General features: G+C 34.5%; 1 protein-coding gene across 1 annotated transcript; it reads right to left on the bottom strand.

Moving 5' to 3' along the window:
* Positions 1 to 15: 15 nt before the first annotated feature.
* LOC100371752 (tartrate-resistant acid phosphatase type 5-like) lies at positions 16 to 26,792 on the bottom strand. The gene is made up of 7 exons (XM_085503305.1): positions 26,669 to 26,792; positions 25,414 to 25,518; positions 3,362 to 3,570; positions 2,300 to 2,424; positions 1,848 to 2,051; positions 1,206 to 1,350; positions 16 to 622 (listed from the first exon to the last, which is right to left on the bottom strand). Exons 2-7 carry the CDS (start codon positions 25,424 to 25,426, stop codon positions 377 to 379), a joined length of 942 nt encoding a protein of 313 aa, XP_085359431.1. The 5' UTR covers positions 25,427 to 25,518; positions 26,669 to 26,792; the 3' UTR covers positions 16 to 376.
* Positions 26,793 to 27,987: the final 1,195 nt, after the last annotated feature.

Raw genomic sequence — 27,987 nt, 5'->3', positions numbered from 1 at the left:
GGGACATCTACACAATTTTGGCGTCACATACATGCTTTGTCGCAAAAAAGGGCAAAGCAACTATATTTTAATCACATTTTTAGATAAACTGAACCACAAAATATACAAGTCAAAATCTTTGAAAATGGTAATTACTATGTGTATAACTGGCATAAAGATCTGATCCGATTGTCTTCATGTTCTACAGTATCTGAATTGTTATTGGGTCTTGATAGAAGGTAACTCGTGTACTCGCAGGCATGATAAGTCGTGCGTCCAGCTGTGTGCTGAACATTCCAACATGTGTATAACATGTGTATAAATCATAAACATTTTACAGATTATTGTTCGTTACTCATAATAAGATCTCTGTAAATGTAGACAACTATGATGCCTGTCATTTGTGTCGTGGAGTGAGGACTCTAGTATAGATGTTCTTTCCATTCAGTGCTTCGTAATATGCCACAGACAAGCTATCTTTTGTGGCTTCTACGTATGCGAAGGCACCCAATCCAAGTACATCAGCCCAGTGATATCTCAGTGATCTAGGTGGCACATCATCTTTATGCTTAGTTGAGGGGTCCACTACGTCACCTGCACCAATCACAAAATACTCAACACTAGAGTTGTCTTCCTTGAAATGCTATAAAAAATAATTGGATATTAATAGCTAGTATTGATGAAAATGTTTACCTATCAAAAATGTAATACCAGTATTATGTGTATTACGATTTGACTGTCACAATACAAGAAGTGGAAATTTTGCTACCAACATTAAAAGATTATATATCACATTTCACGAGACGTCATTCCCTTTATGATTGTTCAACATCAATGCAAAACTAGATACGGCTTTTGATGGAAAAACGCTCCCCAATTTTTTTACCAGTTATTTCTGTTGCTATATGCACTATTTCTATGTTTGTACAAAATAGTATCTGTCTTGTTTAAATAATTATCATTCGTACATGCGTGTGAGGTCTGAAATATGGTTATGTATTTATGCATATTAGCATAGTACATTATTGATAAATATGCTGGAAAAACAACTACCATCTTCAGTTTATCAATATACTTAACATTGGCCTCTTTGTTAAAGGGGTGGTTGTCAATGTGGGTCCTCTGTTACGCATAGCAACATATGGCTCAAATGCTATATTCATAGAACATTCAAACAAACATGGCCGAGGCAACAACCGCCTTATAAACTAGTGGTGTTGTACTACCTGCATGTTGTGGTCGTGTCCACAGAAGTATGCTGTCACGTTGTACTTCTCCAGTAGTGGTTTGAGTTTCGCAACTAACAGATTGTTAGGGCCGTGTTCAGCAATGGACCACACTGGGTAATGCCCACCAACGATGACGTAATCACTGAGGGGAAACAAATACTCAAATTTGATGACGAAAAGCAATTACTATAAAATACTTATATACATAAATATTTTCGCTATTTTCAAGTTTGCTGAAGGAATGATTCAGTGAAAATAAAATCCAGCGAATATACCTTTTTTCCTATATTTTACAGTCAACGTTAACTTCCATACAAATTCCATACAAAAAGTCTTTCCAGTGCAAATAAATTCCAACTAAAATAAAGTATTTTACAGTATTTAACTGTACTTTGTAAATACTACTAACATTACTGTAGGGCGTACACACTGTATATTCTATTCTATTCTATTCTATTCTATTCTATTCTATTCTATTCTATTCTATTCTATTCTATTCTATTCTATTCTATTCTATTCTCTGGAGCACTGTCCCGGCCTGATCTTACGGTGTACGTAAAAAGCACAATTTGAAAAAACTTGACTTTTAAAGCATTTTTAGTGTGTAGCCTAACTTCTTTACTAGACATATAAACTTACTCTTTAGAATTGCTAAGTGTGTCCTCTATCCATTTCCATTGCTCGTCAGCCTTAAGAGGATCCTCGGGGCTTGGCAGGATGGAGTCAGGTGTGTGGTCGTCAGTGTTACCAGTCAGTATCACGGTGTCAATGAAAACTATCAGCAAGGTAGATTCAGAGTTTGGTATGGAGAACCGTTTAGTGTAGTATAGGTCAGGATAGTTCCTTTCAAGAGATAATCAGATGACATACACGTGACTAATTGATCTAATTAACCATGTCAGTATCCTCTTCAAAATTGCGATGTGCACACAAATAATATCGCCACCCCGATTAAAAAAAAAGGCGTAGAATACAATGCTTCTCTAAATATCAACGTACTGAAGGTGATATAATTGCAATACTAGCGCCTCCAGTGTTCGATTGGCACTTCACACCACAGACATTTATATAGGGTATATGCGCATACCTACCACCTATCGGAAAACTTTGTGTATGCTAGTTGTGCCGATATGTTACCGATGTGGTCGTGATTACCAGCACACACGTACCACGGTCTGTGTAGGGAAGCTGCAGTAAATATGTCCTCGTAAGTTGTCTGTAAAGTCAAAGGTCGTTTATGTAAACAACTCAACCAATTAATCATACACAATACATATATCAATGCACAGTCCCTCTATAAATCTATATCTATAGATAGAGGGACTGTGATCAATGTATGAGAATCAGCGTTGAACAATCTGAGCTTTATATACCGCAATGAAACACGTGACTATAAAACTGGTTAATAGTTTGTTTCCGTTGAAACAGAGGATCAGATCCCTGATTTCACAGTGGGGTTTTATTTGATTATATTGTTCACACATTTCATACAGCAATATATGATCACCAAGAAGCTTCTCGTACAAAAAATAAATTAAAATTCATGAAAATGGCGATTAACTATTGGTTTCTATAGTAAAATGGTCTTACTATATCTCAACTTGAAAATTTCGTTCGGTTACATATATGATCATAATACCATAATATGATGGTGTGAAATTTATTAGATGGGAATTTTAGTGAATGTTATTTATTTTCAGATTTTTTTTCGAAAATAGAAGTTCGTACATGGTGAAAAACACAAAATGATGATGACATTACATCAATAATTTTGTAATATTTTTGAAACAACAAATTGTGCTAAAATTAATCCCGCTCATTGAGTTGAATGTCAGTGAACGACCTTGAGTTCACGAGAAACGTTTCAAGCTGTTATATATCTACGTAATATGTCCACATTTGTATTATATTCTTAAAGCGTGGGAGTCGTCACCTACGCATGCGTCAGGTGACCATAGCGTGTCATTGTTTACAAACAAGCACCTACCCATGAGCCTTTGCGTCCTAACGTGTGTTGTTATCTTCGCTTGGGACTCAATTCTCGCGCGTGCGCGGGTGACGACCCTCCCGCTTTAATATTGGCGTGCTCACCGACACGACATGGCATGTTGGACTGGGGGTGTGACTAAACACTAGAACAGCACTCTCCTTACCTTCCATCGTTTATCAGTGACGTCAGTAATACCACTCTCGTAGAAATTATCTCCCAAAGTGATGGTGAACTGCGAGTCTTGTACCTTGGCTACTTTACCCATAGTGACCGCTACGGCTAACTCAAACGGCGTGGTGTATGGCCAGGTGGGTATACCTCCCCAGTCGCCAATAGCAGTGAAACGCACTGAATTCTGGGTTTGACTGAATGCTGAGTTTAAATAAATTCGGTATATTACCCAGATTACATAGCAGTAGTACTGAGAAACAATATCATGACGTATTTGCTTGCATTGCAGACAATGTCAACGATATAGAAAATATGATTATGGCCTTATATGAACTCAAATTTACTAATATTAATATTTACTAAATATGGACTGAAATATTATATTTGTGCGTACCTTCGCCCGAAAATGCAGGTTATTAATACGCTTATGATTTTGAATGTTGAACAACACGCGCTTATGCGTTTTGAATTACTGGTACGTACTAATAATTTAACACTTGCATTCAGATTTCATCGACGATACACTGTTTAGTTTAACAATTGTGTTTACAGTTTACGCTATATCTCAGGTCAATATGCACACATTGATATTACGTGTACAGTGTAATGGACAATGTCCCGGCTGAATCTCTTTTCCAACAGTTCTAAAAAAACAAACATGTACTTTTTTCGTAATATGCAAATTCTACAAGATTCATAAGCCCAGCGATGACACAAACAATAGCCAACCTTTGCCCATTGTTATCAGCAATATTTTGATTCACCACAAACAGTGTACATGAGACGGAAGGGTTACCGTGTGACGACTGTGATCTTTTAATTCAAGCATAAACCGATTCAGTTGGAATTAGACATTTACTGATCCATGTGAGCTATTTCGTGGTTATCTGACATGCAGTGCTCTTAAATGGTTGATTTGCGACACCATTAGGCTATATACGTTCAGTACAATACCAAAACAAGGTCTGATGAAAATATACATAACTGCTCGAATAATTACTTAACTTTCAAGATATCAGTTAGCAATAATCGTCATATTCAAATAATTATCGTCTAATGTTAACCTACCTGGTGCTACCGCCAGAATAGCAAATAAACACAGAACGCTGACAGCCATCTTGCCTACTTTGATAGAATGGGTAACTACAGTGACATAGGCGAACTTTGTTGCCATGCCTTATCAGTTTAGGTCATATGATCGTGTTATTATCGTATTCGTGTTATCGTGGATATAGCATTGGTAGATGCTACTTCGGTGTAGGCAAAGCCACAAAGACTACTGCTCTATAATGCCGTTTTAATAGATAATTTGTGAATAGAGCAAATAAGTCATAAATATCCTTTTTACCAGATATTAGCATCATAAAATCTGATAAAAGGTCAATCATCCAAGAGACCTACACATTAAGTATCAATTGACAAAATTGCCACGAAATAGGCAATTGACCTAGTAGTTTTAGTAGAAGAAGAAGCAGGCACATTTTTTTTTATCAAAAATCCCAAAAATATTTGACAAAAATAGAGAATTGAAGATACCATCACAAAATGAACAAATCTGATTGAAGTCCGCCATGTATCAAAACAATTGAGCTGGTAGTTTTTAATACAAAAACACGAATAGCTTTTTTACCAAAAAATTACCAAAATATAATTGAATATCTCGTCACAGAGGTCCACCATTATAAAAGGAATTGAGTTAACGATAGTAGTTTTCAAGAAGAACTCGAAAATATTAATATTAACTAAAAATAAAAAAATTGAAGTTCTCACCATGAAAGAAGAAGTTGAGAATAGTATTGTTGACGGACGCGCTGGACAACAATCACCTTTATAAACAGCTCCACACTGAACTAAAAAAACTTCAAAATTGAGAGAACTGGTATTGTTAATATATGTGGTAGACATTTATTCTGTGAAATCAAATGCTAGTACAATGAGTAGATGAGTACAGTGCTATTTGCAATTAACAATTTCATAAATGCGTTTAAACTATCGTTCTGATATACATGATAACTATAGACTAAAATTCTGTTTACTTGTATTTACACGCTTCACTACAAAGTAATACTTAATTGTACAAATTAACAATACGTTTGAAATATCTAAATTCAATTACCCCGAAAAAACAGACTATTCAAGAAATGCAAAAAATTATGTATGAATTTCTGTGGGAAGGCAAAGACAAAATAGCTAGAAGTACAATGATGGGAGGCGTGGGCCAGGGAGGTCTGGCTATGCTGTACCTGTATATCATTAAAAAACAACAAAAGATCCTTTGGACCAAACATTATTTAGACCCTTTAACCATCCCTGGACACTTTCTAGACAAGCACCTTGAACCAGTGGGGGTTGGATGATCTTCAGGTTCAATTATAGTACTAGCGTCATGCCGAAACTGAGTGAATTTGTCACAGAGACTATGGAAAAATTTAAAATATGTAAACAAGGTAAAGAACAAATCATATGGAATAACGAAAAATATTGATTGGAGGGAAATCTGTCTATATAGAGGACTTTGTCCGAAATGGAATAATGAAAGTATCTGATCTTGTAATTGTGAATAAAAAGGTGCGAAATGGCGACTACAATGAAAATTGTTATCAGTGTTTACATTAAATATTCAGTGTTTGTTCATCTATTAAACCGAGCAACAGTTACTTAACAAAAATGGGTTATGCTTGCCTGCCGTTGTTTCCTACTTTGGATTGTTTTACAACAATCAATAAGTTCTTTTATCTTTATTCACAATTACATGTACATGTATAGGATCAATGACAACCTTTTCCTGTGTGATATAAGGTGTTGATTGTTTTTTTTCTGCGCCTATGTTTGAATAAATAACCACTTTCCCAAGAACCTCGCTAAGACGCGGTCCTCGATAAGTCGCGGTTTTTGTTTGGACCCTGACACCCGCGACTTAGCGAGGGGATACTGTAACTATTATAGTTACAGATTGAAATTGGTTATCCTCAAATGGTGCATTATTCACTGAAAATGTCACTGACATCACATAAACATTTGAATAATTCCGAGGCCAATTCATAATGTCCTTTAGACAAAGCAAATATCATTAATGCAATTATTATAATACACACAACTGCGTACAGAATGTATTTCCAAGCATCCTTATCTGTGAAATAAAATGAAAGAGAAACTAGAAGACATAAATTATAATCAAAACATACAAAATATTGTCGAATCCAATCAACCTTACCATTTTGAATTTTAGATTTATAGATTGTGAGAAAACATTGATTATTTTTTTCAAATGTCAAGATAGTATATTAATGCTGATTACAATATAATTATTGTCACAACATTGCTTTAACTAAAAGCCACACCAAAGCTTACCATCATCATAACTATCGTCATAGACTTGATTTGCTCCATAAATAGTTTCTGTAAATCGAAATGAGTAAGGACGATTTGGTGATTACAATTGTTTGAACATTATAATAATTAACAAATGGAAAGTAACTATGGGGATGATGGAAGGTCCAAGCATTAGGAGAGTTACCATAATTTACAAATTCCCCAAACAAATATGGAAAAAAGAAAACGCTAATGCCAAGTCAGTGGAGTTTAATTATGTTCATTACAAATAAGGGATCACTCGTGTTTTAAATAGAGTGGCATGAATGTGAACACTAATGAACATTTCAAAACAATCCAACCACAAATCAATCAAAATGTTTCATTTCATTATACTTATAAAACTAAATACATATATCTGTATTTGAAATGTGTTTGTGTCCACAGATTGAAAACTATATTGCCGTTTTAGAACCGCAAACAATACAACATAACTGTAAGACGTACCAGTAGTATTTGACTCATTATAAGGCATACTATTCTGTGATGCTGAAATGACCTTATAATCTGTTCCTAGAAAATAAAAATTATCTATGAATTTTGATGTTATGTCAATAAATTAATCAACAATCAACAGACTGATCAACCAACTGTCCAATTGCATGTACCCTTATTTGTTCCAAAAACAATTTCTGCAGATTGAAGTTAAGAGATGAATTATGACGAATTAGTAAACACAAACGTTGGCACATTCCATCAGTTAACACATGTACAGTAGCTACAGGGAGGAAAGAATGCCCCAAGAACTTGAACTGAAGTTAAGATTCAACCTGGCTGTACAAACCAACTTGCAACAGGGAAACGACAATGCAACTTCAGTACTGTTTTTAAATTATATTTCATTACAAACAAGGAATGACGAATCTATATGGTTTAGATCCCAAAAATGTATTGTCTCGCAGGGATGACATATTGCTGATTATTATAAAAACAAATTATTCACGGTAAAAAAAATGTAACACATACCATGCGTATTTGACTCATTTTGGAGAATACCATTCTGTGACGTCAAAATGAAATTATATTCAGTTCCTGAAAAATAAAATTTTGATAAAATCTCACTCAATAACATTTATTATTGTGTTATCGATAGTTTAAATGACTGAACAATTGATCAATAGATTTACTGCTAACTTGAAAATATGCAAATTGATAAAGTGATTTGGATAAACTGGTATCTAGCCATTTGACCCCATTGAGTATGCACATATATAATTCTGGGAGATTTATTGTATATACGCATAACCTGTTATCAGTTATTCAGCACAGATTGGGATAACAAATATTAGCTAGTCATGTGACATATGCATATAACTATATAACTATTAACCATGTCAATATGTTCGTAATATGCGTTAGTGGGAAATCAATATGTTTCCATGTGACTTGGGCTGATGATAGTAGATAGTGAAATTAGTAGCATGTTTGTTAAGTAGGAAGGATGTCATATGTCATCTCATTGTATTTGTCAATCTTCCTCATATAATCAAATCAGAGAAAGTTTTACAAAACCATTTCATGTACGCACATATACACAGAGTGTGGGATCAAGTGGATGATGCATAATTTACACTCATCAACAAAGACAAACCCAGAAACGAACCTGTTACTGACAATTCATTCGTATCTGTAAACAAAGGGTCCTTACAAAGCTGGCCACATCCATTACTGCAACATTTCTTCTTATCTTCACAATCAAAATCATGTCTACAAGCTTTTTCACATGCTTCATTGGAAAACATGTACACAACTGGACACATTCCATCCTTTTGGAGGGTTGAATCTGTTAACGAATGGAGAACTCATCATATTTTTTCCCTAATATAAACTTTAAAAGATGAACAATTAATATACAATATTATCTTTAATTATTCAGATGATAATTTTATAGCTCAGATATTGCAGCTTAAGAATGTTTTACACATTTAGCGTCATATATGCAAATTATGACAATTATTATTTGTAACATGATTTCCTTTGTGTGATTAAATTCTACCTTGAATAGGTCCAGCTTGCAGTACACAGATGCACGTGACGGAAAACACAAGGATAGGAAGTAAAGATGGTTTTGTATACATTGTATTCTTTCTTATATATGTCTTGAAAAACCTAAACAACATATAGATTAATATGATAATAGTATTTAAAACTGTCAATGTTAACCAGTTTACGTAAAAATAACACGAGAGCAAATAATCTATATTTTACTGGTAGTTTAGAAAAGAGTTTACAACAATTTTAAAAACGAAAATGAATTTTACCAACTGGTATTTTAAATAAAAACACAGCGCAGTAACGAAAGTGGGTTTAAAAAAAATATTTCCATCTATTTTAATTGAATTTTATTGAAAAACTACGCCCAGTAACATTTACAATGCAATAAATACACGACTCCTAAATATGTTTACATTGGCACACCTAAATACGGATCGTACATCAACTATGTATGGTTAATAAGTAACGAAAAGATCATAAAACAAATTAGTATTGCGCTTCATATGTACATTAACTTTCCTGAAAAAGGTGTCTAAAAAGTAAATTTTCTTTTTATTGGATAGCAGATTTTTTAAAAATTGTATCATCTCAATGTAAAATATGTGAGTGAAAAAAAATAAATAATTTGCTATCAGAAATACCCCAACTCCAAAGCATTTTGTTACATTCAGTTCATTTGGGTATTAAATTGACAGGTCTGATGTCCAGCCCTTGCAGAAAATCTAACATTTGAGGAAACTTCCCTGATTGCCATACTGTTTTCCCTTCTCTTTGCGCAGTTCTTGTGCTCAATGATGGTAAACGAAAACAACAAACATACGTGCAGTGAGCTCACCTTATTGTGAGACTTGTAGAAGCGGGGTAAATATGTACTTACAATAAGTTTATATCTCCAACAAAAACTTCTCAGACACTAACTTTATTGTAGCAAGTCTAAAAGCAAGAACAACTATATATATAAGAATTTGCACTTTATCTACAATTACGCCAGGGGTCAGTTGTGAGGCCTTTCACTAACGTCACGGACTCCATGACAACCGGACACGCAGCGATCTTGAAGCTTCTTAAATTAAATTAAAATTTTTAAAATCTGTTTTCATTGTGAAAATCCATTTCCAATTTTTAAAATACAATTCAATTTGAAAACGAAAAATTTGAAAATTGAAAACTGATTTTAAAAACGAAAATGGATTTTAAAAACGAAAATGGATTTTACCAATTGGTTTTTGAAATAAAAACAGAACGCAATAACGAAAGTGAGTTATAAAAAATCGATTTTATGACCAAAATTGTTTTTTAAAAAAGGATTATAAATTAAATATTAGTTTTAAAAAATGTAAATAAAATGTAAAAATGGTTTTATGAAATGCCATTTTGAGCCACCTCGGTTGCCGTACTGTAGTGTGGGAGCGGGAGAAGGGACGAGAGCGAGCACAAAAAAAGAAATTGAAGAAAACAAAAAAACTATTTCCGTCTATTTTAATTGAATTTTATTGAAAAATTACTCTCAGTAACATTTACAATGCAATAAATACACGACTCATAAATATGTTTACATTGGCACACCTAAATACGGACCGTACATCAACTATGTATGGTTAATAAGTAACGAAAAGATCATAAAACAAATTAGTATTGCGCTTCATATGTACATAAACTTTCCTGAAAAAGGTGTCTAAAAAGTAAATTTTCTTTTTATTGGATAGCAGATTTTTTAAAAATTGTATCATCTCAATGTAAAATATGTGAGTGAAAAAAATAAATAATTTGCTATCAGAAATACCCCAACTCCAAAGCATTTTATTACATTCAGTTCATTTGGGTATTAAATTGACAGGTCTGATGTCCAGCCCTTGCAGAAAATCTAACATTTGAGGAAACTTCCCTGATTGCCATACTGTTTTCCCTTCTCTTTGCGCAGTTCTTGTGCTCAATAATGGTAAACGAAAACAACAAACATACGTGCAGTGAGCTCACCTTATTGTGAGACTTGTAGAAGCGGGGTAAATATGTACTTTCAATAAGTTTGTATCGCCAACAAAAACTTCACAGACACTAACCTTATTGTAGCAAGTCTAAAAAGCAAGAACAACTATATATATAAGAATTTGCACTTTATCTACAATTACGCCAGGGGTCAGTTGTGAGGCCTTTCACTAACGTCACGGACTCCATGACAACCGGACACGCAGCGATCTTGAAGCTTCTTAAATTAAATTAAAATTTTTAAAATCTGTTTTCATTGTGAAAATCCATTTCCAATTTTTAAAATACAATTCAATTTGAAAACGAAAAATTTGAAAATTGAAAACTGATTTTAAAAACGAAAATGGATTTTAAAAACGAAAATGGATTTTACCAATTGGTTTTTGAAATAAAAACAGAACGCAATAACGAAAGTGAGTTATAAAAAATCGATTTTATGACCAAAATTGTTTTTTAAAAAAGGATTATAAATTAAATATTAGTTTTAAAAAATGTAAATAAAATGTAAAAATGGTTTTATGAAATGCCATTTTGAGCCACCTCGGTTGCCGTACTGTAGTGTGGGAGCGGGAGAAGGGACGAGAGCGAGCACAAAAAAAGAAATTGAAGAAAACAAAAAAACTATTTCCGTCTATTTTAATTGAATTTTATTGAAAAATTACTCTCAGTAACATTTACAATGCAATAAATACACGACTCATAAATATGTTTACATTGGCACACCTAAATACGGACCGTACATCAACTATGTATGGTTAATAAGTAACAAAAAGATCATAAAACAAATTAGTATTGCGCTTCATATGTACATAAACTTTCCTGAAAAAGGTGTCTAAAAAGTAAATTTTCTTTTTATTGGATAGCAGATTTTTTAAAAATTGTATCATCTCAATGTAAAATATGTGAGTGAAAAAAATAAATAATTTGCTATCAGAAATACCCCAACTCCAAAGCATTTTATTACATTCAGTTCATTTGGGTATTAAATTGACAGGTCTGATGTCCAGCCCTTGCAGAAAATCTAACATTTGAGGAAACTTCCCTGATTGCCATACTGTTTTCCCTTCTCTTTGCGCAGTTCTTGTGCTCAATAATGGTAAACGAAAACAACAAACATACGTGCAGTGAGCTCACCTTATTGTGAGACTTGTAGAAGCGGGGTAAATATGTACTTTCAATAAGTTTACATCGCCAACAAAAACTTCACAGACACTAACCTTATTGTAGCAAGTCTAAAAAGCAAGAACAACTATATATATAAGAATTTGCACTTTATCTACAATTACGCCAGGGGTCAGTTGTGAGGCCTTTCACTAACGTCACGGACTCTATGACAACCGGACACGCAGCCATCTTGAAGCTTTTTAAATTAAATTAAAAATTTTAAAATCTGTTTTCATTGTGAAAATCCATTTCTAATTTTTAAAATACAATTCAATTTGAAAACAAAAAAATTGAAAATTGAAAACTGATTTTAAAAACGAAAATGGATTTTAAAAACGAAAATGGATTTTACCAATTGGTTTTTGAAATAAAAACAGAACGCAATAACGAAAGTGAGTTATAAAAAATCGATTTTATGACCAAAATTGTTTTTTAAAAAAGGATTATAAATTAAATATTAGTTTTAAAAAATGTAAATAAAATGTAAAAATGGTTTTATGAAATGCCATTTTGAGCCACCTCGGTTGCCGTACTGTAGTGTGGGAGCGGGAGAAGGGACGAGAGCGAGCACAAAAAAAGAAATTGAAGAAAACAAAAAAACTATTTCCGTCTATTTTAATTGAATTTTATTGAAAAATTACTCTCAGTAACATTTACAATGCAATAAATACACGACTCATAAATATGTTTACATTGGCACACCTAAATACGGACCGTACATCAACTATGTATGGTTAATAAGTAACAAAAAGATCATAAAACAAATTAGTATTGCGCTTCATATGTACATAAACTTTCCTGAAAAAGGTGTCTAAAAAGTAAATTTTCTTTTTATTGGATAGCAGATTTTTTAAAAATTGTATCATCTCAATGTAAAATATGTGAGTGAAAAAAATAAATAATTTGCTATCAGAAATACCCCAACTCCAAAGCATTTTATTACATTCAGTTCATTTGGGTATTAAATTGACAGGTCTGATGTCCAGCCCTTGCAGAAAATCTAACATTTGAGGAAACTTCCCTGATTGCCATACTGTTTTCCCTTCTCTTTGCGCAGTTCTTGTGCTCAATAATGGTAAACGAAAACAACAAACATACGTGCAGTGAGCTCACCTTATTGTGAGACTTGTAGAAGCGGGGTAAATATGTACTTTCAATAAGTTTACATCGCCAACAAAAACTTCACAGACACTAACCTTATTGTAGCAAGTCTAAAAAGCAAGAACAACTATATATATAAGAATTTGCACTTTATCTACAATTACGCCAGGGGTCAGTTGTGAGGCCTTTCACTAACGTCACGGACTCTATGACAACCGGACACGCAGCCATCTTGAAGCTTTTTAAATTAAATTAAAAATTTTAAAATCTGTTTTCATTGTGAAAATCCATTTCTAATTTTTAAAATACAATTCAATTTGAAAACAAAAAATTTGAAAATTGAAAACTGATTTTAAAAACGAAAATGGATTTTAAAAACGAAAATGGATTTTACCAATTGGTTTTTGAAATAAAAACAGAACGCAATAACGAAAGTGAGTTATAAAAAATCGATTTTATGACCAAAATTGTTTTTTAAAAAAGGATTATAAATTAAATATTAGTTTTAAAAAATGTAAATAAAATGTAAAAATGGTTTTATGAAATGCCATTTTGAGCCACCTCGGTTGCCGTACTGTAGTGTGGGAGCGGGAGAAGGGACGAGAGCGAGCACAAAAAAAGAAATTGAAGAAAACAAAAAAACTATTTCCGTCTATTTTAATTGAATTTTATTGAAAAATTACTCTCAGTAACATTTACAATGCAATAAATACACGACTCATAAATATGTTTACATTGGCACACCTAAATACGGACCGTACATCAACTATGTATGGTTAATAAGTAACGAAAAGATCATAAAACAAATTAGTATCGCGCTTCATATGTACATAAACTTTCCTGAAAAAGGTGTCTAAAAAGTAAATTTTCTTTTTATTGGATAGCAGATTTTTTAAAAATTGTATCATCTCAATGTAAAATATGTGAGTGAAAAAAATAAATAATTTGCTATCAGAAATACCCCAACTCCAAAGCATTTTATTACATTCAGTTCATTTGGGTATTAAATTGACAGGTCTGATGTCCAGCCCTTGCAGAAAATCTAACATTTGAGGAAACTTCCCTGATTGTCATACTGTTTTCCCTTCTCTTTGCGCAGTTCTTGTGCTCAATAATGGTAAACAAAAACAACAAACATACGTGCAATGAGCTCACCTTATTGTGAGACTTGTAGAAGCGGGGTAAATATGTACTTTCAATAAGTTTATATCGCCAACAAAAACTTCACAGACACTAACCTTATTGTAGCAAGTCTAAAAAGCAAGAACAACTATATATATAAGAATTTGCACTTTATCTACAATTACGCCAGGGGTCAGTTGTGAGGCCTTTCACTAACGTCACGGACTCTATGACAACCGGACACGCAGCCATCTTGAAGCTTTTTAAATTAAATTAAAAATTTTAAAATCTGTTTTCATTGTGAAAATCCATTTCTAATTTTTAAAATACAATTCAATTTGAAAACAAAAAAATTGAAAATTGAAAACTGATTTTAAAAACGAAAATGGATTTTAAAAACGAAAATGGATTTTACCAATTGTTTTTTGAAATAAAAACAGAGCGCAGTAACGAAAGTGAGTTATAAAAAATCGATTTTAGGACTAAAATGTTTTTTAAAAAAGGATTATAAATTAAATATTAGTTTTAAAAAATGTAAATAAAATGTAAAAATGGTTTTATGAAATGCCATTTTGAGCCACCTCGGTTGCCGTACTGTAGTGAGGGAGCGGGAGAAGGGACGAGAGCGAGCACAAAAAAAGAAATTGAAGAAAACAAAAAAACTATTTCCGTCTATTTTAATTGAATTTTATTGAAAAATTACTCTCAGTAACATTTACAATGCAATAAATACACGACTCATAAATATGTTTACATTGGCACACCTAAATACGGACCGTACATCAACTATGTATGGTTAATAAGTAACGAAAAGATCATAAAACAAATTAGTATTGCGCTTCATATGTACATAAACTTTCCTGAAAAAGGTGTCTAAAAAGTAAATTTTCTTTTTATTGGATAGCAGATTTTTTAAAAATTGTATCATCTCAATGTAAAATATGTGAGTGAAAAAAATAAATAATTTGCTATCAGAAATACCCCAACTCCAAAGCATTTTATTACATTCAGTTCATTTGGGTATTAAATTGACAGGTCTGATGTCCAGCCCTTGCAGAAAATCTAACATTTGAGGAAACTTCCCTGATTGTCATACTGTTTTCCCTTCTCTTTGCGCAGTTCTTGTGCTCAATAATGGTAAACAAAAACAACAAACATACGTGCAATGAGCTCACCTTATTGTGAGACTTGTAGAAGCGGGGTAAATATGTACTTTCAATAAGTTTATATCGCCAACAAAAACTTCACAGACACTAACCTTATTGTAGCAAGTCTAAAAAGCAAGAACAACTATATATATAAGAATTTGCACTTTATCTACAATTACGCCAGGGGTCAGTTGTGAGGCCTTTCACTAACGTCACGGACTCTATGACAACCGGACACGCAGCCATCTTGAAGCTTTTTAAATTAAATTAAAAATTTTAAAATCTGTTTTCATTGTGAAAATCCATTTCTAATTTTTAAAATACAATTCAATTTGAAAACAAAAAAATTGAAAATTGAAAACTGATTTTAAAAACGAAAATGGATTTTAAAAACGAAAATGGATTTTACCAATTGTTTTTTGAAATAAAAACAGAGCGCAGTAACGAAAGTGAGTTATAAAAAATCGATTTTAGGACTAAAATGTTTTTTAAAAAAGGATTATAAATTAAATATTAGTTTTAAAAAATGTAAATAAAATGTAAAAATGGTTTTATAAAATGCCATTTTGAGCCACCTCGGTTGCCGTACTGTAGTGAGGGAGCGAGAGAAGGGACGAGAGCGAGCACACAAAAAAAGAAATTCAAGAAAACAAAAAAACTATTTCTGTCTATTTTAATTGAATTTTATTGAAAAACTACGCTTAGTAACATTTACAATGCAATAAATACACGACTCATAAATATGTTTACATTGGCACACCTAAATATTGATTGTACATCAACTATGTATGGTTAATAAGTAAAGAAAAGATCATCAAAAAAATTAGTAGTGTGCTTCATTTGTATATTGACTTCCTTGAAAAGGGTGTCTAAAAAGTAAATTTTCTATTGGATAGCAGATTTTTTACAAATTGTATCATCTCAATGCATAATATGTTAGTGAAAAAAAATAACTTGCTATCAGAAATTCCCCAACTCAAAAGCATTTTGTCACATTCAGTTCATTTGGGTATGAAATTGACAGGTCTGATGTCCAGCCTTTTGCAGAAAATCTAACACCTGAGGAAACTTTCCTGATTGACAAAGTGTTATCCCCTCTGTTAGCACAGTTTTTGTGCTCAATAATGGTAAACGAAAACAACAAACATACGTGCAGTGAGCTTACCTTATTGTGAGTCTTGTAGAATCGGGGTAATGTGAACAATAACGCCAGGGGTCAGTTGTGAGGCCTTTCACTTACGTCACGGCCTCCATGACAACCGGACACACAGCCATTTTGAAGATCTCTAGACCGATCTATCGCATATGGCGCAAAGAGTGCCGGAAGTTTTTTTTTTGAAACTTCGAACATTTCGAATTCATTCGTCGGTCGGCAAGTTTTTTTACTGATATAATAAATTGTTTCAGTGATTTCTTTACTAAATAATGAAAAAATGAAACTCAGAAATATTGTAAAAATAAACTGGCCCAAAAATTGCTTAAACTTGCAATCGGTTTACGCTGCTAGTTCCTATAATGTCCAGTGTATACATTTGTATTCATGTTATTGTTATTTGTGTATTCCGGACCCCCCCCCCCCCCTGAAAAAAATATTCAATTTGTTTTTGTATAATATAAAAAATAATTAACTTAGTCTGGCGATTTTAAAGTTTGACCCCCCCCCATACAAACAAATCCTGTATCCGCCCCTGCTATCATTGTTTAATTTCTGTCTTACGATCTTACAACATGGCGACGAGGAAAAACCAGTGCAAAATTAGAGAAAACCTGAGATGCCTGCAGAAGTGTTTTACTTCATAAATCGTTGAGTTGAGCATTGACTGAACATAGTGTGTAAATCAGCCATACACATTTCCCAGTGTCAGAGTTTACAGATTCCTTAGAATTCAGACTATCGTCAGAGTAATGCAGATTCGCTGCATGTGAAAATATTGAATTAATTCTGAACAATGGTGTCAGCATCCTTTATATTATGTTTATATAGGGGTCGTGTTAGCAAGGTACCATTAGGCAATATGCCCTTGATTGAAGTTCTATTTCAAATGATAGCTATGGATCTGGTTGGTCCGGTCAGTCCAGCAACTGAGAGAGGTCATAGGTACATTTTGACTGTTGTAGACTATGCTTCACGATACCCTAAGGCTGTAGCGTTAAAGAAAATTACTTCGGAAGTGGTTGCTGATGCATTGGTCAGTAATTGTAATAGAGTTGGTGTAGGTTAAAACAGCAAGTTAATGCGGTGAGCCCTATATTTGAAATATTTTAGCTACTGCATTATATCAATTAAAGGTAAAGACAATATAGGTGCAGACTACCTAAGCAGGATTGAGAATTAGAATTACTGTTACAATATGTTTTGCAATTTTGAGAAATGTAAATTTATTGGCAGTTGATGCTGATTGTTGGATTAAAAAAGTGTCATGTTCAGAGGGGGCAATGTCAGCATCCTTTATATTATGCCATATTACCTAAAACCTTGCAAATGGAAGTTTGCATTACATCATGGGAAGAAACGGTGTGTATTGTGATAACTGTCATAAAGGTGATTGACAGGTCATACTTGTTTTCAACTCTTGAAGAACAGTGGGTTCTACCAGGTGTGTTTGTAATTTACATAACAAAGGGTTTTTACAACTTTGGAAGAAGAATTGGAATCTACCAGGTGTGCTGTTATTTGAATAAAAATGATGTTTATGATCTACTGAGTTGCCTACGTGACACAGCTGCTAGCAAGATCACATTCTGATTGACTCATGTGGAAACCCAGGTGGTGTCACTGAATCATGCCTATAAATTGGACAGACTCAGGAAGTTTTGGTCATTCATTTCAACTTGGTATCTGGTGTGTGCTGCTATGATATTGTGTGGCAAGTGATGTAGGCTACAACCATCATTCTGTGAGACTTGTATGAACTGCTCTGCGATCTCCTGCTTCCAGTGGTGCACTCCAGAATAACATCGTTCCTCTGCAAGCAAGACTCCTGTATTTCTTCGTTGTTGTGTAGCAGAAGCCATTGACTGTCGTCCATTAATACATCCTGGAACTTGAGTTATCACCAATGCACACTTCCCTAAGCAATCCCCTATTTTAGTGACTTTATTCATTGTATTTTTCTGTGCTTTATTTCCTTTGATTATTTTGAGAGGTATTTCATTTCCAGTACTATTGTCTTGTCTACCTCATACTAGCAGTGGAAGAACCCCCTGTCCAGTGTGAGTTCTGTGGGTGCCCTCTCATTAGCGATAAGCAGGCCTTGCACTGTGACAAATGGATACTGTGCTGTTCTCATTTCCGTCATTCACAGTACATGACGAAAGCACATTCTTAAAATAAGTTAAACGCTTTGAGACATACTTGGTTGCCCAGGCAATCAATGATTATAAGAGAAAGCGTGCTTTACTATTACATTCAGCTGGGAATGAGGTAGCACATCTTATTGATACCCTACCAGATTTTGGTGATGAATTCAAGGAAGCTCTAGAAACACTGAATAATAACTTTATACCAAAAGTAAATAAAGCATGCAAAGTTTATGTATTCAGAAATCATCACAGAAACCTTGCGACAATCACTATAATACATGGTTGAGACAACTTGCAAAGAGATCAAGTAACAATAATAATATCTATAACATCAGCAAGGCTAAGAAGGAGGGCACTTAGACAATTTGTCATTAAAAGACATTCTTGATGTAGGTCTTGTTTTGAACGTCAATCAAAAGACAGAGGAAACTGATAGGGTAAATCATATCTGTCACTGATTCTGATCAAGGTCATGACATCACTAAAAACCCTAGCATTACAATCTAAGCTAATTATTCATTCTGAGCATGCTCAGTTGTTTTCTCAGTGCAGTAGGGAGAGGTAGTTTTGGATGAAAATTATGAAAAAGACCCACTTAGGATTTTCAGATCTGGAAACAAATATTACGTGCATAATCGGCAAAGACTTGTTAATCACCCTGCCAAGTTTTATCAATATCTGCTGCAAAATTTGTGAGAAAATGTTAGAGATGTCACAGACGGAAAATTTAAATAAGAATTAATTGTCCGCTTTTCAGGCTTCGTCTGAAACGGTGACTAAATATACACTTGCTGCTGTAATGTTGTAAAACCACGTCCAGTAATAGGTGAAGCTGAAATGTCTGTAAAATCACTTTTAACCAAACAACTTTTGATTGAGAATTTATGTATTTTTGCCATCCATCGTGAATAATGCGCACCACAACACTTGTACCCACTGTTTAGAAAATAGTTAATGATTTTGTGAATCGCTTTGAGGGCATTGGAAAGATGTGACAGGTTAAAGAAAAATTACATATTGATAAATCAGTTAAACGAGTTACTCAACAGAATCGTAGTGTTCCATTCCACGTTCGAGATGAAGTAGAGAAAGAATTGCAGAAATTGGAAGAGTTAGACATAATAGAAAAGGCTGTAGGTGCAACGCCATGGGTTTCCCCGATTGTTGGCTGTGCAAAGTAAGAAACTATTCGTACTCGTGTTGACATGAGAGCCCCAGAAATAGCTATAGAAAGAGAGCATCACCCGATACAGACAATAATAGATCTGATTTAAATGGTGCTATAGTGTTCATCAAAACAGATTTGTACAAGAGATAATATCAATTAGAATTGGCTCCTGATTCAAGACATATAACCACATTTGCCACACATTTGGGTTTATTTCGTTACAAGAGGCTTTGTTTTGGCATAAATTTAGCTTTGGGCATATTTCCGAAGCTATCTCTGATGTACTGCAAGGAATTCCAGTTGCTAGAAAAATGCCGATGACATAATATTATTCTGCAAGGAACAGACAGATCATGATGAGAAATTGAAAGCAGAGACTAAAAGACAATAACATTACTGCCAACAGAGGGAAATGTGAATTCAGCAAGTCAGAAATCACATTCTATTTGCATACCATCTCCGCTAAGGGAGTATCAGCAGACAACCACAGGATATAATGGAAGTCAGAAGCTCTCTTGGCATGGCAAATTACATAGCCAGATTCATACCAGACACATAGATAAATCTATATCAGCACCCATACGAGAGCTTACTCATCAAGATATGACGAGGCCGTGGGGTCTAAGACAGCAAAAGTCATTCAGTGCACTGAAATGTAAGCTGTAATGCGTCTGGTAAAGCAGAGAGAGTAATGAGAACTGTTGCAAAGGCAGTGCATACCGCCGTACTTGAGAGAAAGAATTGGCATAAGGAAAATTCAAAGACTTTTTTTCGGGAACTACCATATTTTGTACTTTTTCTAAGGGGGAGCAGCCCAATTTTAGTATACACCTGTGAAGGGAATTGCATTTAACTTGTAAAAATAATTATCAAGATCCATGCATAACCACGAAGACACAGGAGGGGCGCTATTTTAGAAAAAATCGGCTAGAAAGGCGCCATATGGTACAGGTTTGTGCTGAAGCCGCACTTCCTGTGGCGTATGCATCCTTCTTCTATATCTTGGTCATCAAATTTGCAGTTTTGAGGTGTTCAAATAAAAAATACATACATTTTTATAGATTTCCAGCAGTCATCACAAATCAAGGCCAGGAATGTAAACGTATGAGCGGAGAAAGAAGCCTCGAGTGGCTGGGTTGGATTGAGCAGTGTTTCGAGAACAAGAACTTTGATAACGCACGAGTATGCTCTGTTCATTTTATAAGTGATACGTTTGTTTCTAAAATATTCGTTGCACGATGCTTTAGTATTTGTATATTTTAGTATAGATCTAAACCTGGAGAGAGTACAGTCGATGTGATAAATTTGACACTGCTGTGTTGGTTGAACAATGTCGTCCTGTACAATGCCGTTAACGTTAGGCTCTGACATTAATTTAATTGACACTATTATTTTCTCTCGTAGGTCAAAAAGTATGTCCGACATTAAATCTTTATAATGTTGACAACAGAAACCCGCAGCCTATCATAGTGAAGCGTTATAACATATTTCAGATAAGAGAGAAAAGGAGGGCAGAAGACATATGCATAGTGTTAGAGAACGACGAATCAGAAAAGAAAGAAAATTCAGAGAGTAGTACCCAGACTGAATTTACTGGACTCAGTGTAAAGTCAATGTCTAGTGAACTCCAAGCATTGAGATGTTGACATAAAAAACAACAGATGTCAGCACATGAAAGTAAGCACTGAAAGTTTTTTACCGGTATTGCAACATACATTCATGAATCAACGTCTTACTCCAAGCACATTTTAACATTATTGAGACTGACTTTAAATTTATCTGTTCAATGTTAGCATACCAGTTCAGTATTTCTCAATTGACGGTCTCCGGAATAATAAATGATGTAGTAATTGATTCTCTGTACATATCAATGGCCTTTTAGTACAGAATCTTTGCAGAAAACAATGCCAATCCAGATTAGGAGATATTTTGACACACTATGTGTGGTTATTATTGATTGTTTTTAAGTGTTTTTAGAGAGGACATCAAATTTGAAAGCACCAGCTGAAAATATGTCTACAGTATAAAATTACAACGTGTGTGTTTGGTCCTTTTACGTTAGCAGTAACAATAAGTCTGCCACTATAAGAAACAATTGATACGTCTCTCGCCCATACACAAACAAACTGATTATACGCTTCAAGACTTTAAAAGCATTTCAAAGCATCTAAAACCAAGTATTTGACACTGTCTGGATAATATACGGCATAATACAAAGCGACCATTCACCAGCCACGGTAGCGTACATATTGGAACCGCCAATTTAGGACAATTTTGCATGTTAATGTAACTACTTTGCAATGCTGTTTTTCTCTTTGAACTAAAGATAGATGTGATGTGGAGCTTTTTCGATCTTCGAAGATCTCGACACGATTCAGAGGAATGACGGCGTTGTGCAATACTATTAGTTAGGCCATTTTTCAACAGTACTGTTACCGGGGCAGATAAAAGTATCAAATTTGGCATAAACCACCCCTAGGTCCTTACAATTAATTATAATGAAATTATATCAGAACCCAAGAGGGCCGACTTCAAATCTAAGATTACTACTGGTGATGAATATCTCGCTATAATAAGTTTGTTTTTGCTTATGCCAGCAAAAATCAGAAAGAAACTATCCAGTACATGGTGAACAGCACAAGTCAGTCCAGTACATGGTGAACAGCACAAGTCAGTCCAGTACATGGTGAACAGCACAAGTCAGTCGAGTACATGGTGAACAGCACAAGTCAGTCGAGTACATGGTGAACAGCACAAGTCAGTCCAGTACATGGTGAACAGCACAAGTCAGTCCAGTACATGGTGAACAGCACAAGTCAGTCCAGTACATGGTGAACAGCACAAGTCAGTCCAGTACATGGTGAACAGCACAAGTCAGTCCAGTACATGGTGAACAGCACAAGTCAGTCCAGTACATGGTGAACAGCACAAGTCAGTCCAGTACATGGTGAACAGCACAAGTCAGTCCAGTACATGGTGAACAGCACAAGTCAGTCCAGTACATGGTGAACAGCACAAGTCAGTCCAGTACATGGTGAACAGCACAAGTCAGTCCAGTACATGGTGAACAGCACAAGTCAGTCCAGTACATGGTGAACAGCACAAGTCAGTCCAGTACATGGTGAACAGCACAAGTCAGTCCAGTACATGGTGAACAGCACAAGTCAGTCCAGTACATGGTGAACAGCACAAGTCAGTCCAGTACATGGTGAACAGCACAAGTCAGTCCAGTACATGGTGAGCAGCACAAGTCAGTCCAGTACATGGTGAACAGCACAAGTCAGTCCAGTACATGGTGAACAGCACAAGTCAGTCGAGAAAATTACAGAAAGCTCTAAGACAGTTAATCCCACTAGTTGAGTCAGTTTGTAAAGATCTTTTTGGATCCTGTTTACCTCCATCTATCGCCGTGAAAGAATGGCAACATCATCAACAGCAAGACCCTACAATAGGGAAAGTCATCTATTATCTCATACACAACATGCGCCTTAACATTGAATAAAGAAGAAATGAGAATGCAGATGTACAGTTAATGCTGACGAAATGGGGAAACCTCTTATTTAGGAATGGTCGACGTACTACACTGTTTGTTCTCCCACAAGAATACCGTCAAGTAGCCATAGATATCAGAAATTGCCTAATAATAACTGGATAATCAATATGCACGTTTTTCAAAATTAAACTAATCACGTTTATGGAGTATCCCAGAACATCTATGTACAAAATTCCTATGAAATGTGATGATTATGCAAATTATGCAATTCGTATGCTCAAATTTCAATCCAAAACTAATTAGGTTTTAGCATTGTTTCCCGGCACTTACATACCACGTTTTATTGATTTTATTACTGTACATACATCGACTTTATTGTCAATCCCAAAAAATGGAAAACGGAAATAGAAAAAAAAGAAAAATTTTTGAACTTGTTACACATCTGGAATCTTGTTATTGACTCTGGAATGCATTCAAAAAACGTCTATAGTCATCTAGTGAATGAAACTGTTACAAATCTGGAATCTCCTTTTTACCGACCCGACAAATAACTAGAAGACGCCAGACGTCAAACTAGATTTTGTCAAACTTGAAAAACATCGACATAGACATAGATATCGCGGAGAGTTCCATGGGCAATAGATGTCGGCACTTCACACTGACTTCAACCGACTTCATCGATCACCATAACATTGTCTATAATTGTAGTACGTCGTTGATCGCGGCGAGCAGCTGCGCCAAAAAGGACACATATTTAACTTATCCATATAAATAAACTTGATAATATGTGTTTATTATTGTCCACACTTTCCCGAGGAACAAGTACATAAGTGGCAATTTAGTCAAAGATGAGACAATTCAATAAGAAATGTACCTTATATACATACACGTATCGGCAATGCAAGCTGCCCTTCATACGTCATCAGGGGTATTTGTGTATGCATATGAAAGCTAATTAGGTGCCTCGTTTTAAAATACACAAAAATAAAATTGCTGTAGACTGAGTTTAAAACCCATGTTTTCACTTAAGAAAATCATGTTATGCTTAGAAACATACAGAAGTAATAATATTGATATACCAATAAAAGATTTTCGACCAGAAAGTAGCAATTCCACCTGTTTTACAAGGACAACTACCACGTCAAACATACTCTGTGCCTCTTTGAAGAAAATATTATGAGTTGCATAAGGTTTGGGCAAATAGAATACTTTTTTTAATAAGTCTGTTGTCATGACATCCGACTCCCAAGCGACGTTATTTGGGCAAACATCAATTACTTGGTGAGTGAGCTGAGGGTATAGATGCACATTCTCAAATGAATATACCGAGCCATGGTCATTATGGTGCGAACTTCAATCGCACACAGCACCAAATCCACAAAATAAGATATTATATGTCAAATATTCGCAATGAACAACTTGCATTCATTTGCAAAATACCATTTCGAATTGTATATCACCTATGTACATACTCTCAATAAATGATATCCTCTTTCTTAAATATCAATTATATTTCATATGTTGTATGAAGGGACCTTGGATGAGGATCTGTGGTAGAAGTACGTCACGACGAAGTGTACATATGGCACAAAGTGAACATGTGGTCTGAGTGTGTGTTACGTAGTGACCTGGTATAAAGTGGCATATGCTCTCAACTATCTGCTCTCAGTAATACCGCCCATGTTCACTGATCAGTACCCACATTTTTGACATTTATTGGACAGGGAATATGAGGCAGAATTTACCACCCTGTCGTGATTTGTGATTTCCAAATATAGTCTAGTTTTGTTAATTTTTACAACTTTAGAATATTTTTTTTATAATCGGTAATTATGCAGAAATGAAAAAACAACGATTTGTCCATGTGTGCCAGTCTATACACTTTTCTAGGACACATCTCGTTAATCTTACTTCTGCACTGTGGGAAAGTTGTGACAACAGGAGTACAAGTACGCTAATAAATAATGGGCTCTGTGTCGACTTTTTATAAACAGATTTCCAACTACATCAATCGAGGCAGCTACACAACAAAATTCAAGTTAACCAGTTTTTAAAAAAGACTAATATCCATACATTCAGACAGACTCCAGATATCGGGCCCAGCATCATTGATATAGCTAAGCGGTCCGTTAAAAATGTGTGCTCACCTTTTTAAAACACAATATTTAGTGTAGAATTATGTGTATACGTACATTTTGTGTTCATTTCCACAGAAGTATGTAGTTACGTTTTATTTTCTAGAAGTGGTTTTGGTTGCAGAAGCATGCTCAGCAATCACATCGAAGATGACCTAGTCACTGTAGGCAAACAAATATTTAGATTTGATGACGTGAAACAATTATCGGTATGATTATAATTTGTAAACTTTATATGCATGCTAGAGATATTATGCTATATCTCAAGTTGTTGCCTGGTGATTATAGACTGAAATATCATATATTGTAAATGGTGGGTTATTTAATACTGTCCTAAATTATTTTCAAAACTCGGAGTTTCAAAAAGTGTTAAAAATGCAATTGTTTTAACATAGTGTTCTATGATATTATATATTAGGACAAGTTTCCCAAAATACGTCACTTTAAAACAGGTCTCACAATGACTTACGTAGCCAATTCAGTAGATCGTAAACATCCTTTGTTATGTAAATCACAAACACACCTGGTAGATTCCAATTGTCTTTCCATAGTTGTAAACAAGTATGATCGGCCAATCACCTTTTATGACAGTTAGCACACTGCAATGCACACCGTTTCTTCTCATGATTCCATGCACACTTCTATTTGCAGGGTTTTATGGAATAAAAAAAACATAGAGTAAAGGATTCTGGCACCTCCCTAGTCACCAATATTAGTGAAACGCACGGAATTCTGGGTCTGATTGAATGCTGAGTTTAAATAAATTCCAACTACTGGCATGTACTAATAATTTAGAAGTGCATGTGCATTTGCGTAATCCAGGTGTCATCAATGAAATATTAGTTTGAAGATTACGTTTACGATAAATCAAATCAATATGCACACTTTGATATTACGTATACAGTATAATGGACAATGTCACGACTGAATATTTATCCAACAGCTCGGTAGATACCTAATGAATTCTTTCTGTGTAATATGCAAATTCGAAAGTCCACTGAGGGCACAAAAATAGCCAACCTTTTCCCATTGTTATGAGCAATATTTTGATTCGCTACATATGTGATCTATTAGTTTAAGCATTAACCGATTCATAATGGAATTGAACATTTTTGAACTACGTGAGCCATTGTCAGTGTCACGTGGTTGTCTGACACGCAGTGTCTTAAATGGTTAAATTGCGACACAATTGGATCATATACGTCCAGTGCAACACAAAATAAATTGAACTGATTAAAATAAACGCTGGAATAATTCATTAACTTGGGAATAATCTTCGTATTCAAATAATCATCGTTTAATGTTACCCTACCTGGTGATACCGCCAGAATAGCCAATAAACACAGAACAGTGACAGCCATTTTTCCCACTTGAACAGAACTACAGTGACATAGGCGAACCTTGTTTTCATGCTTGTCAGTTTTGGTCATATGATCGTGTTATTATCGTATCAGGTGCAACCAAAGTGTTTACATGAATCACCACTGGTTGTGTTTGATTATCAGGCACACACATTAGTAATTTAATATGGATGAGATGAATCAAGCTGTTCGCACTCCCCTCACCTGCGGTATAACAAAAGTTATCTTACCATCAGTTGTTATTACCCCATTAACCCTCTATCACCCGGAATTATTATAGGAAATCTATTGAAAATATTATTTTTTATTGAAGGACGAATACAGATATCAATATCGGGGATGTGAACGAAGAATACGAAAGGAGTAGAAGAAGTGTTCGTCGATACTGAGAGGGCGTACTTATAATCCATTTCGACACTGCTATTGGTATTAATATTCACTATATATATTATTGCGCGTTGCATCTGTCCCCATTAATCTCACAAATTCCAAGTTGTTTTGGTCAGCAATTAGACGCAATAGTACAGTCAATAATAACATCCCGCCGGCAATACAAGCAAACTAATAGCAGGACTACTTTGAAAAACTCTTTTCTTGTGCACCTATAAGTAATGAATTCGTATATCAGAGCGATTTGTTAAGTTACTTTTGCCATATCTACACGTCCTGTTCAATACGATCTTTGATTCTGGCGAAATAGCAATTGACTGGTCAAGTGCAATCATTATATAAAAAGGGCCAGATGCGTTGGAGAAAATAACTTAACAACAGACTGAGTTTCCTATGGATACTCGACATTCGACAACATATTTATCCTTCAGGCAATTGTCCAAAAATATATAACCAAGAACAGGAGAAAATTATACTGCGCCTTCGTGGATTTCCCGAAAGCAATTGTAGAGAGACAACGTCTTTGATATGTCATACTGAAATGAAGAGTAAATGAAAAGATGTTTAAGGTATTACATAATATCAATGCAAATTTAAAATCATGTGTTAAAACTTTAACCGGATATACTGAATACTTTCAGTGTCCTATGGATGTTCGCCAGGGTAGTATGTTAAGTCCATTCCTATTGTCTTCCCTTATTAATGAATTATGTAATGAGCTGAATAATTTTAAGAAGTACGGTGTTCAGTTATTTCCTGATTTAATCGAATTATTCTGTCTTATATTTGCTGATGACGTTGCAATTGTATTAGATTAGATTCAGTTGTCGGGCTCCAGAAAATACTAGATAAACTAGAATTGTATTGTGAGCGCTGCAGT

This window comes from Saccoglossus kowalevskii, chromosome 9 (assembly GCF_978046115.1).
Source record: "Saccoglossus kowalevskii chromosome 9, keSacKowa6.1, whole genome shotgun sequence".
Lineage (NCBI taxonomy): Eukaryota > Metazoa > Hemichordata > Enteropneusta > Harrimaniidae > Saccoglossus > Saccoglossus kowalevskii.
This window is presented reverse-complemented; position numbering and strand designations above follow the sequence as displayed.